Genomic DNA, 12,043 nt, shown 5'->3' on the forward strand with positions numbered 1-12,043 from the left:
GATACATGCCTGAGAACGATTTGCCAAGAAACATAATTTTCCTGGGGGCGTTTGGGATCGGAGTCTGATTCCTGACCAGCGACTGAGGCCAACGGTGGGGCAGGCGGGCAGGAACTAAGCCCGAATCCCTGAGAGGGGGCGGGAGGGTGCTGCGTGGGCGGCCAGGGGACCTCCGGCGCCCCTCGCCGGCCCCCTACCCCCACTTCCTCCGACGACTCCCTGGAGGCCGAGGGGCGGGGAAAACGCGCGGCGGTCTTGCATCAGACAAAAAGCGGGTACGGCGTTTGCTGCCCTAGCCCGGCCGCCTTGCCTGCAGCCTCTCCAGCTGCCACGAGACAGGCTGGGGCCCCTGGGAAAGCTGGACTCGGCCGGACTAAGGAGAACTTAGTCCGGGAAGGATCGCGGGTCCCTGGGCTCCCCGCGCGGAAGCCCCTTTGGTGCCCCTTCCCCCCGCCGTGCAGGGCTGCCAGGGCCACTGTGCGCGAAGGCTCCGGGGAGGCGCGCGCTGGCATCCCGCGGGCAGCCCGCGAGGCCAGCTGGAGCAGCCTGCACTTTGCAGCGCTCGCGGGAGGCCAGCTAACGTGAAACACGCGGTTGCAAACTGAACGCAAAGTCTGCATCCTGCAGCTCGCCGCAGTTTGCTTCCCCCTCCCCCAGCCCCCAATCTCGGGAGGCCCCAGGATAGACTGGAACCGGGTACGGGGAGTGGGGGCGGGGCGCGCTGGTCCCGCCGTGGGCCGGCGGGTTTCGGCAGGAGATGCCAACGAACCCTTGTCCCTCTCCCGCTCGTCCTACCTGCAGCTCGGCTATCAGCTCCTCTTTGCTCAGGTTCTGCTTCTCCACCACCTGCAGCCCTCCATCTTGCAGGATCTTCCGGCAGCAAGGGTCCAGGCTATCACTGATGAGCACTTTCCGCAGATTTGCAAAGGCCATTGCTGGAGTCGGCCTCGGAGTCGGCCGCTTACTCGCGGGGCAGAAGCACCTAAGACGCTGTAGTTCCGGCTACCGGGCTGGTGTAACTGGGCAGGATTCTTGAGCTCCCGCTCCCCTTTTATCTCCCCCTTCTGCTCCTACCGCCGCCTTCTGATTGGACGAAAATACTCTAACTCTCGGAGACTCCGCCTCCTCCTCGAGGCTCGAGCCTTCAGTTCCCCGCCCACTTTATTATTCTCCCGCGATGAATTTCTCAATCTCAGCGAAAGCCGTTGCCTACACCTGGTTGAGCATGGAAACACAATTTGCGCTGACTAGCTGATTCCTATCTCACCCTGAGAGAAATGTTTCAGGTTCACTTCTTTCTTCCGAAGAACGTATTCAGTAATTCCTTCACAAGCGTTTACTGCGCGCATCTGTTATGTGCAAGGCACCGTCCTGGATACTGAAGGAGCTGGGACATCCTCTGGGGGGCTGACACCGAGGGTACCAAAGGCAGACCGGAAAATTACATAGTGAAAACCAGTAGGAAACTTCCTGAGACCTCACAAAGCAGTGCTTAATTACAAATGAACGATGCCTTGAGAATTATGCGTTTGAAAGAGAACAGGGACCAGGATGCATCAGAGCAGCCAGAATTTGCGTTCAAGTTCCCCATGTTCCTCTTCCTCCACTTTCTTTCTAATTAGGAAAAGGCAAAAGGATGTATGAAGTCAGTCTGATCTAATTTGTATATGAACCAAGGAGACACGTCCCAGCTCTTAACTCTTTTATGTTTAAACCCCACAACAAAACGTGCCTATCCTATGCCCCTCTTTCTGGAAATACTAGCCGGGGTGGTGGTGGGGGGAATCCATTTGGGGTTATTTAAGGCCCTCTAGGATCAGAAGCAGAGGAGAAGCAGGCATGCTCCTAGGTGAATGAGAATTCAGTTTATCCAGCAGTGAGCTATCCTCAGCCAGCGTGCGCCCTGGTCCTGAGAAATACCCAGCTTCGCCTGGGAGCACCAAGAAGGCTTCCAGCAACGCTGCCTTTCATAAGACACTCTGATGCTCCTAGAAGGCCAGGACTCTGAGAAGACCTGAGGATATGGTGATAAGTAAAATATTATCTGCCTTCAAGCTGTTCTTTGTCAATTGTCTAATCTTGAAATAACCAGGGAGAGAAGAAGTGACATTTACAGAGGCCCAGGGCGTGAAGACTAGCTGAAGGAGATGCCTAGGGGTCCCAGAAACCAAAGTGCAGAAAGGTCAGGCTGCCCAGCAGGGGCCTTGCCCTGGGAGGAGTTGAACCACACTCCAAAGTAATAGAGTGGCCCAAGTGACTTTTTAGGTGGGATCTGCTTACACTAGCTGAGCTGAACTCTGGCACTGCTAATGGAGATAATATCTCTCTGCACTGCTCCCCTTCCTCCACCCCATTCCCACCGTTCACCCCTACCTCCAACATCAACTGTAAGTGGAGGATTTTGCTTGTACAATCAGCCTAGGAGCAGAGGAAATATTATCTCCCCCACCCCATGCTATGGCTTCCATCCATAAAATAGGAACTTTGGCCTTCTTGGAAGTATTAGGAAAATAACTCTGCCATTCTTTTAAGACCCCTCACTCCCTCCCCTCCCTGAGCCCCAGGCCCTTGGGAAGAGAGACATTCTGATTAGTGAGTTTAGGAGAAAGGTCCTAGCGGCAGCCCAGGCCAGCTCCTGCTTAGTTCTGTCTTTTGGAGCTGAAACCCACAAATAATGTGCCTGCTTCCTTGCATAGTGGTGAGCCCACTAGGCCCCACCACACACATCTGAGGGGGCAGGAGCCACAGCGGTCCAGCTACTCTGTCTTTATAGGATAAGGTCCATGGGAAAGAGGGAAAGGGGAGAGGTAGGAATCCTATTTTTTTTACTTGGAGCCCGGCAGTGATCTCCAAAGTCACATTAGGAGTAATAAAACATGTTTTGATAAGTAGATGATGTATTGTCATCTGCAAAATAGGCACATCTGAATTTGAATCCCAGCTTCTGAAATTACTGATTAGGTGACCTTGGGCAAATTACATGGTTTCTCTTAGACTTAGTTTTCTTCTCTGTAATATGGGTCTAATAGGAGAATGCTTACTTCATAAGATTGTTGTGACAAAATGCAAAGCACTCACATCAGTTCAATCTGTAATGCTTGGCATTCATTCATTCATTCATTCATTCAATCAGACAACCAACACATATTTATTGAGAGCCCCTTAGGTGCCGGGCACTGCTGAGGGTGCTGGGAATGAAGCCTTGAAGGGGACAAACATGGTCCCTGCTCTCATGTTCTGTTTGGAGCCAGAAAATAAATAAGTGAAAAATGGAACAAGGTCACCTCAGGATATTTAAGTATGATGAAGAATACAAAACAGAGTGACGTGATAGAGAGGCTGGAATGTGGGAGCATTCATGTTAGACTTTACAACCAGGAAGGGGCTTTCCAAGAAAAAGATACTTCTGCTAGCACTGAAATAAGTCACTTTGCAAAGAGTGGAGGAAAGAGAATTCTAGGCAGAGGGTAAAGCAGAACAAGTCTGGCACATTCAGGGAACTTGTTCCCAGATATTCCTGTAGCACTTACTGTGTGCCGGGCGCAATGCCAAGGCCCGGGATAACAACGCTGAACAAGTCACACTCGGTGCCTGCCCTCCGGGGACTTGTGGTCTAGCACGTGAGTGTGTGTGCTGTGTGCAGCCCAGTCAGACAGGAAAATATCTGAGAAGAGCAGCACTTAAGCTGAGATTTGAAGGTGGAGGAAGAGCCAGGGGAGAACATTTAGAAGAGTATTCAGGGGGAAAAAGGACAGTAAGAATAAAGTCACTTGGGTAGGAAAGATCATCTGTCATACAGAGACGAAAGGGGGAATGAGACACGAGATGAGATACAGAGATCAAGAGATGACAGAGCGCTCGGGCCATGTAAATAGTCTCGGGCCATGTAAATAGTCTGAGCTTCTGTGGATACAAATTAAAAACTCAGTTTAAACTGGTTCGAGGTGTCTGAGAAGATCAAATGTAGACAGAAATGAGCTCAGACTGGTGTCATTGGCAATCTGTCTCTCTCCTCTTCTCTGTTTTATCTGACTTCGCTTCATTTCCAGAAAAGCAAGATGTGGCAAGAATGTCCCCAGTTAACAAAGACTGTAAGATTCAGTCAAAAATTCTAAGCAGTTTTGCAATCCTAGAAGATTGTACTCGTTTTCTAAGAATTGCCACAATATTTTCTTTCTTTTTTTTTTTTTTAAATATTTTTATTTATTTATTTGACAGAGAGAGAGAGAGAGAGAGACAGCCAGAGAGGGAACATAAGCAGCGGGAGTGGGAGAGGGAAAAGAAGGCTTCCCATGGAGCAGGGAGCCCGACTCGGGGCTTGATCCCAGGACCCTGGAATCATGACCTGAGCTAAAGGCAGACGCTTAATGACTGAGCCACCCAGGCGCCCGCCACAATATTCTCATACCTGATCCTCATTGGGTCAGCAGGGATCATGGTTCCATCCCTGAACCTATCCCTGAGGCCAGGGGAATGGTTATGCTGACTGGTCAGTCCTGAAGATAGCACCCACTTCACATCTGAGGAAAGTTCCATCTGGAATATATGCAAAGACTGAGAGGAAAGTGGGTCCCCTGAGGAAGCTTCAGGGAGCTAAACCAAAAGAAGGGGAGTGGGGATTGGAGGGCAGCTGGCGACACCCACCAGGCTGAGGGGGTTAGATTTTATTTGAAGTAGAATGGGAAACCACTGAGGTTTAGTTATAAGGAGGGGAAAGTATTAAGTTTTAAAATGATCATTCTATATTTTACACCAAAAAGACTCCTTTTTACAGTGCTGTTTCGATTGTTATTATGATAATGATGACAGTGAAAACCATGATGACAACGATTAGCAGAGAGGTGGGTCCCTTGTTGGGCACCTGAAATGACTCAGGAAAGCACAGTCAGAACTTGAAAAGGCAGCTCTCAAACAGTGAAACTAGCAGGAATCAATGAATGGATGAAGTTAACCACCTGAGAAAGGAACCCATCCTGAGAGCCGGTAAATGTCTGAAAAAGTTTTGGGAACAACCAGATCAAAATTAAGAGAAAAATACTCCTTCATCCAAATACTACCAAATATTAAAAAGAAAAAAAAAATCCTCTTAGCTAATCAATTGTATTGTAATTTTTCCGCAGGAAGAATATATTAATGGAAAGGCTGGTCTGCGTGTTCAAAAAGATAGTCCAAGGTGAGTCTTGGCTTTTACCCAGCACTGTTCCAGAAGAGAGGGAGACTGCATGTGACAGAAAGGTGTGGTCAGTAGCAAGGTGTACTCTGACTTGGTACAGGGAGAATTCTCCAGATTTTATCATAGTTTTTATAAAAAAAGTCCCTTCTGATTCTGCAACTCCTTTCCTTTGCTGTTCTTCTGAATACCTATTTTATTTTCCAGATACCTTGATTTCAGTAAAGGATTGCTGAGTGGATCTGTTTCTCACCAGATCTCATTGTCAGGTCCTGTGGCAAAAGGAGAAACAAGCAGAAGCCAAAAGGCTTTTTTTTTTTCTTTTTTTAAATATATATTTTTTATTTTTTATTAACATATAATGTATTATTAGCCCCAGGGGTACAGGTCTGTGAATCGTCAGGTTTACACACTTCACAGCACTCACCAAAGCACATATCTTCCCCAAAAGTCCAAAACCCAACCACCTTCTCCTGACCCCTCTCCCCCAGGCAACCCTCTGTTTTGCGAGATTAAGAGTCTCTTATGGTTTGCCTCTCTCCCGACCCCATCTTGTTTCATTTATTCTTTTCCTACCCCCCCAAGCCCCCCAAGTTGCCTCTCAACTTCCTCATATCAGGAAGATCATATAATAATTGTCTTTCTCTGATTGACTTATTTTCCTCAGCATAATACCCTCTAATTCCATCCACATCGGCCCAAATTGCAAGATTTCCTTTCTTTTGATGGCTGCATAGCATTCCATTGTGTATATATACCACATCTTCTTTATCCATTCATCTGTTGATGGACATCTAGGTTCTTTCCATAGTTTGGCTATTGTGGACACTGCTGCTATAAACATTCGGGTGCACATGCCCCTTTGGATCACTACATTTGTATCTGTAGGGTAAATGCCTAGTAGTGCAATTGCTGGGTCATAGGGTAGCTCTATTTTCAACTTTTTGAGGAACATCCATGCTGTTTTCCATAGTGGTTGCACCAGCTTGCATTCCTGCCAACAATGTAGGAGGGTTTCCCAAAAGGCTGTGTTTTTAAGGGCTCCTGTCAGCAGGAGAATGCTGTCAGGCAACAAGGGTTGAGGGAATTCGGCATAGTCACTAGATACACAACCTCCCTGTTCATGAACACAAGAGTAAGGGGGAGCAAAGTATTTGACCCCAAAACATGCACTATGGCATGTGGATTATTTGGAACTAAAGGCAATCAGGGCCCAGCAGTCTCAAGAAGAAAAGGATTATTAGCAGAAACGACTTCTTATCTGAAAGACCTATCCACATGGCAGGACAGCAACAAATTACAAAACATTTGCTCTTCTTACCATCCTGTGAATTACCCTCTTCCCCTTTGAAGCTCAGGCCTCTACCCTATTCCTTAGCTCAGGAGGGTATATAGTCTATCACATGATTTGACCTTGGGTCTCATATTCTAATAGGGCTTTGACACATACATAATTACATTTTTTTCTCCTATTAATCTGTCTTATGTGAATTTAATTACTAGGCCAGCCAAAAGAACCTAGAGGAATAGATGAAAAATTTTCCTCCCCTGTAGGAGAATTTGGGTTTATATTCTTGTCTCTTATGAGTTAGGCTAGTGGTAGTCTCTAAAGCTCTGATCGACATAACACTAACTTCCCTCTGAGATCTCAGGTTCTCTTCTCAATACTTTTAACTACAATGTCTCAAAATCTCTTTAGGTCACTGAACTCTATAAGAAGCTGAGGAAAGCTATAAACCCACTCACCTTCTAAATTGTGCATACAGTTTTTGGAATTCACATACCTTTTATAGCCTACTCCTGGGCCTCCTAAGATCCCTCAAAACTCTTGTGAGATGTCCATATTTACATGGATTAGGCATGGTAACAATGTGAAAAATAGTCATAGTGATAATACAAATATTTTTTGATCATTTTAAAGTGTTAGCTAAGTATAACTCAAGAAATCTTCACAATTCTATGGTATAGGTGCCACTATTTTTTGGTAAGTCTGAGACACATATTTAGCCCAGCTTTACAATTTAGAGAAGTAAAATGACTTACCAAAAGTTACATGACAATAGGTTGTAAAGTTATGATTACAGCATTTCCTTAAATCTCTAGTCAGACTTCTAATTGTGCTGTCCTCACGTTTTTAAAAATAAAATAAAAAGTCCTCCTTTCTCTAAAATAGTATACTCAATTTAGAAATAACAATACCAGTGTGCCTGGGTGGTAAAGTCAGTTAAGTGTCTGATTCTTGGTTTTGGCTCAGGCCAGGTGTTGGCTCGGTCTCAAGGTCAGGAGATCCAGCCCTGTGTGTGACCCAGCACTCAGCGTGGAGTCTCCTTAAGATTCTCTCTCTCCCTCTCCCTCTGCTCCTCCCCACCCCATACTTGTGTGCTTTCTGTCTCAAAGAAATAAATAAATCTTAAAAAAAAAAAAAAAAAAAGAAACAATACAGTAGGCTTTCATGTTGTAGCTATTTTTTTTTTAAGTAAACTCTACTCTAATGTGGGGCTTGAACTCATGACCCCAAGATCAAGAGTCACATGCTCTATCAACTGAACCAGTCATCCTTGCGGGGTACTCTGATTGGATGGGGGGGGTCACCAAATGTGGGGCATCCCAATTGGGTTGGGGCTGGCAGGACCAGTGGTGAAAGAATTCGCTTGAGGCAAAACAAAAGAAAAAGTTTATTGAATATGCTGTAAGGGAGCAATGGGCAGGAGAGCTAAGGAGAGACTATATACAACCAAGTCGTGGTGAGAGGCCACTGCTCTACGGCAGAGTGAGACAGTATGGGGATATAGGGAATCTCCCACTTTTTTGGTAATTCTAGGAACTCTGCCTGTTGTAATTGGTTCAATGGCCATTTTGAGGTGGGTCGTTTAATGAACCCCTTTGCCTTCAGCTTGGTGGTTACAGTGGGGCCTTCTGCCTTGCTCAGGTGTCCATTGCTCAAGCCTGTTTCCCAAAAGTGGCCTCTTCAAGGCGCCCCTCGAATGTTAAAACTATTGACGACAGGCAGAAATCAGGATTCTGTGTTGCCTGAGAAATTGTCCGAGATGTTGATATTTACCGAGAAGTGTGAATCTTGGTCTGATAAGCTGGTCTGTGATGGCTCCCCAGAGATGGTCACACCCTAATGCCCACAACCGGAAACTACCTTATATGGTAGAAAGGACTTTGCAGATGTGATTATGCTACAGAGTTTGGGGTGGGGGGAAGATGGTCGTGGATTGTCTGGGTGGAGTGATGGAATGACAAAGGTCCTCACAGAGGGACACAGGGAGACCCAGGAGAGAGTAGCCGTGTGGTGATGGAATCAGAGATTGGAAAGACGTGCTTTGAAAATGGGGGAAGGGCCTCAAGCCAGATACACAGGGGGCCTCTAGAAACTGGAAAAGGCAAGGGCATGGGCTCTAGCCTAGAGCTTCTGGGAGGAACCAGCGCCGCTGAGACCTTGCCTTCAGGCCTGGGAAACTGATTTCTGTCTTCGGTATTCCACAATTCCAAGAGAATAAACGTGTGTTGTTTTAAGCCACCGATTTTGTGATGATTTGTTAAGCACAACAGAAAACTAGCACACTTGGAGACCACGGGAAAGGAAAAGAACAAAATTTCATCCAGACAGAGAGATTAAGTAGCAGTGAAGCACAAAGAAATTTTAGAAGCCAGAAAGGGTAGAAGGAACAATAGCGGACCCTCCCCATCTTGTTTCTCATTAACCAGGGAATGTAACATTAAAACAAACAAATAAACAAAATTCCTAGGTAGTCCTAGTTAAGCCTAAATGAGACCGGGTGGATGGGATTTGAGGTATTTCTTACCTTCTCCTCTCACTCCTCAAACATCTATTTCCTGGTTAGCTGATAAAGGATGCCGGAGGCCAGAGAGGAAAGAGGATATGAAGGAAGGGCAAGGTACTGCCCATCCCCAGCCAGGTCCAGGGCTGGCTGTGAGCCATGGGAGAGCAGAGCCTGTCAGGCGTCCCTCCAGTGCCTTCCAGACCCTTGGTTGCACCACTGGTAGAGACTCTGGCATCATCATGCTGAGCACCAGCAGCCTAGTCCAAGGGAGGTAAGGGGGCAAGAACCAGGAAACTCAGCCTCTCAAATTTTAATGTAATGTAAGACCTGGAAGCTACATTTAAATACAGAAATCTTCTGGGGCTTTCAGTACAGTCTTCTGACACACCTCTGAAGATTCAAGCACTGTGACCAGTGCCTAGAGAAGGTGCAGTTTGATCCCTCAAAGCCACTAGGGTCTTGGCCGACCTGGGTGGGGAGAGGACCCTGACACCATCACTCTTGCTGATTGCCATGCACACAGGTAGTGGCATTGAAGACGAAACAGGCATCTCTAAATAGACACCAGACAGAAACTTTCATCCCATTTACTCCTGTCATTATCAAAATGAATCGGAGACCTGTGGAGGACAGAGCTACTTTCCTGTTAATGCCTCAGTCAACTCAGGCTACTACAGACTGCATGGCTGAAACGAGAGCTGTTTCTCACAGTTTTGCAAGATCGGGATGCCACTATGGCTGAGGGCTTGGTGAGAGCCCTCTTCCTGGTTTACAGACGGCTATTTCCGTGCTGGTCCTCACATAGCAGAGAGCACGATCTGATCCCTTACCCCCTCATAAGAATATCAGTCCCAACATGGGGGCTCTGTCCCCATGACCTCATTAAAATCTAACTGCCCCCTTCAAAGGCCCCATCTCCAAATACCATTACTTTGGGGTTAGGGCTTCAATATATGGATTTAGGAAGACATAAACATTCAGTCTATAGCATGCTCCAAAATCTTAGCACAACCCTCTCCCGCCCCCACCCCACCCCCCGGAAAACATGGGCTCCAAGGTCAGATTTCCTCAATAGCTATCAAACCCAAGGATCATTCTACAGCACAATACCCAGGGAATTTCAGAATCCAAATATATATGGGAGACATAAGTTACAAATTCAGAGTCTCCATTTATTCACTTTGCATTGGCTGCACTGTAGGAATTAATCTTTCTTTTCTCCCGGTTCTTCATTTCATTGCTCTTCCAGACAGCAAACTCCCCATTCATAACCCTGACCTTGGAATTACCCTTCTCTCTTCTTACGTCATCTTCTGATATTTTCAGGCCAGAGCTGCTCTCTCTCCCAGTCCTCAAATCTTCAAAGAGGTAGTATTCTTTTCCACTGAGGTCCAGTTCTTTTACCTTCTCACAGAAACATTTAATGTTGTAATTTAGGGTAATCTGGAATAATTCATTAACTACTTTACTCTTATCTAGACTTATGCTTCTATATAATCTTTATCTTGTATTATAGAGAGTATAAATGCCTGGGGAAAAACCAGGTTGCTATCTTTAAAGCTAGTGTCAACTTTGAATCTGTTTGAGTAAAATCTCTGATTAACCATTCTCACCAAAGTGCAAATGACTGATACAATCTTTTTTTTTTAAGATTTTATTTATTTATTTGACAGAGATCACAAATAGGCAGAGAGGTGGGCAGAGAGAGAGAGAGAGAGGAGGAAGCAGGCTCCCTGCTAAGCAGAGAGCCCGATGTGGGGCTCCATCCCAGGACCCTGGGATCATGACCTGAGCCGAAGGCAGAGGCTTGAACCCACTGAGCCACCCAGGCACTCTGACTGATACAATCTTAATATTACTTCTCTCACAGTTATCTGTATGCACATTTCATCTTTCCAAACAAGATCATATATTTTTTTTTTTTAAAGATTTTATTTATTTATTTGACAGAGAGAAATCACAAGTAGATGGAGAGGCAGGCAGAGAGAGAGAGAGGGAAGCAGGCTCCCTGCTGAGCAGAGAGCCCGATGCAGGACTCGATCCCAGGACCCTGAGATCATGACCTGAGCCGAAGGCAGCGGCTTAACCCACTGAGCCACCCAGGCGCCCCCGAGATCATATATTTATGTAGGAACTGTGTAGTTCATAAAACTGTGATGACTCAATAAGGCAGAACAAACTGATATTATCAACCCCATTTCAAAGACAAACAATTGAGGCGCAAAGAAGCTGCATAGGACTTCTGCTGGTGGCCACCATGGAGTAACAGGGTCCAGGTTTACCCCTTACCTGAAACAACTAAAACAAAAGACAAATACGTGGAACAATGGTTTTCAAGACCCTGGATGTTAGAACAAAAGACAGTGATCTCTGAGAGTTAAGAAGCCAATAATGAAAGGTTTATGGTTGCCTCAGCTTACTGTCTGGAGAGAGATTCCAGGCCAGGGCATAAATGGGGAAACCAGGTAAAGCACAGTAGTCTTAAATAAAATCATTATTCTTTCATAGGACAATGATTTACTGGAGGCTTCGTTATGAGCTGTAGTCAGCGCTGACAATATGAAAACTAGTAAGACATTATGTTATTATTGTTATTATTAAGTACCATGGACCATATGTTTGGTGGTTTGCTCAGAGGTGGACTAGATAACCGGGGACTATCATTTCTGCAAGACTTCATGGAATGGTGGACCGAGCCTTTAAAAAGGGGTAAGATAGGATAGGATAGAATAGGATAGGACAGCAGGGGCAGTGAAGCAGAGTGAGCCTTTCTGGAGGGTTCTAAGCACAAATGTGGAAGCAGCAATGGGCATTAGAGATTGGCGGAGGTGAAGTTGGAGAGAGGGCGGAGGTTGGTCTGCCTGCAGCAAATGCTTTCTGTTGGAAAAGAAAGGAGATTCATTTGGAAAAGGAGGTCATGGTAAAACCTTTTATGTCACAGAAGGGTTTTTAAAGATTGACACAGGATTCAGGCTGTTGATAGGGAGGAAAAAAAGATAAGCTAACTGGTAAATTTTAGAGTCAAGTCCACGAGTATATGCTCATTAGCAATTTGCTCCAACCATCTATATAGCAAGTTATT

The 12,043-nt window shown here is 46.0% G+C and overlaps 1 protein-coding gene across 1 annotated transcript in view; it reads right to left on the minus strand.

Moving 5' to 3' along the window:
• The window catches only part of PHGDH (phosphoglycerate dehydrogenase), a 31,546-nt gene extending 30,481 nt beyond the window's left edge, over positions 1 to 1,065 (minus strand). Inside the window, exon 1 of the mRNA XM_032302033.1 lies at positions 796 to 1,065. Within this exon, the coding sequence (XP_032157924.1) occupies positions 796 to 933 (138 nt within the window). The 5' untranslated portion in view covers positions 934 to 1,065. The remainder of the gene's footprint in view (positions 1 to 795) is intronic.
• Between the last annotated feature and the right edge of the window lie 10,978 nt (positions 1,066 to 12,043).

This window comes from Mustela erminea, chromosome 10, assembly GCF_009829155.1.
Source record: "Mustela erminea isolate mMusErm1 chromosome 10, mMusErm1.Pri, whole genome shotgun sequence".
Lineage (NCBI taxonomy): Eukaryota > Metazoa > Chordata > Mammalia > Carnivora > Mustelidae > Mustela > Mustela erminea.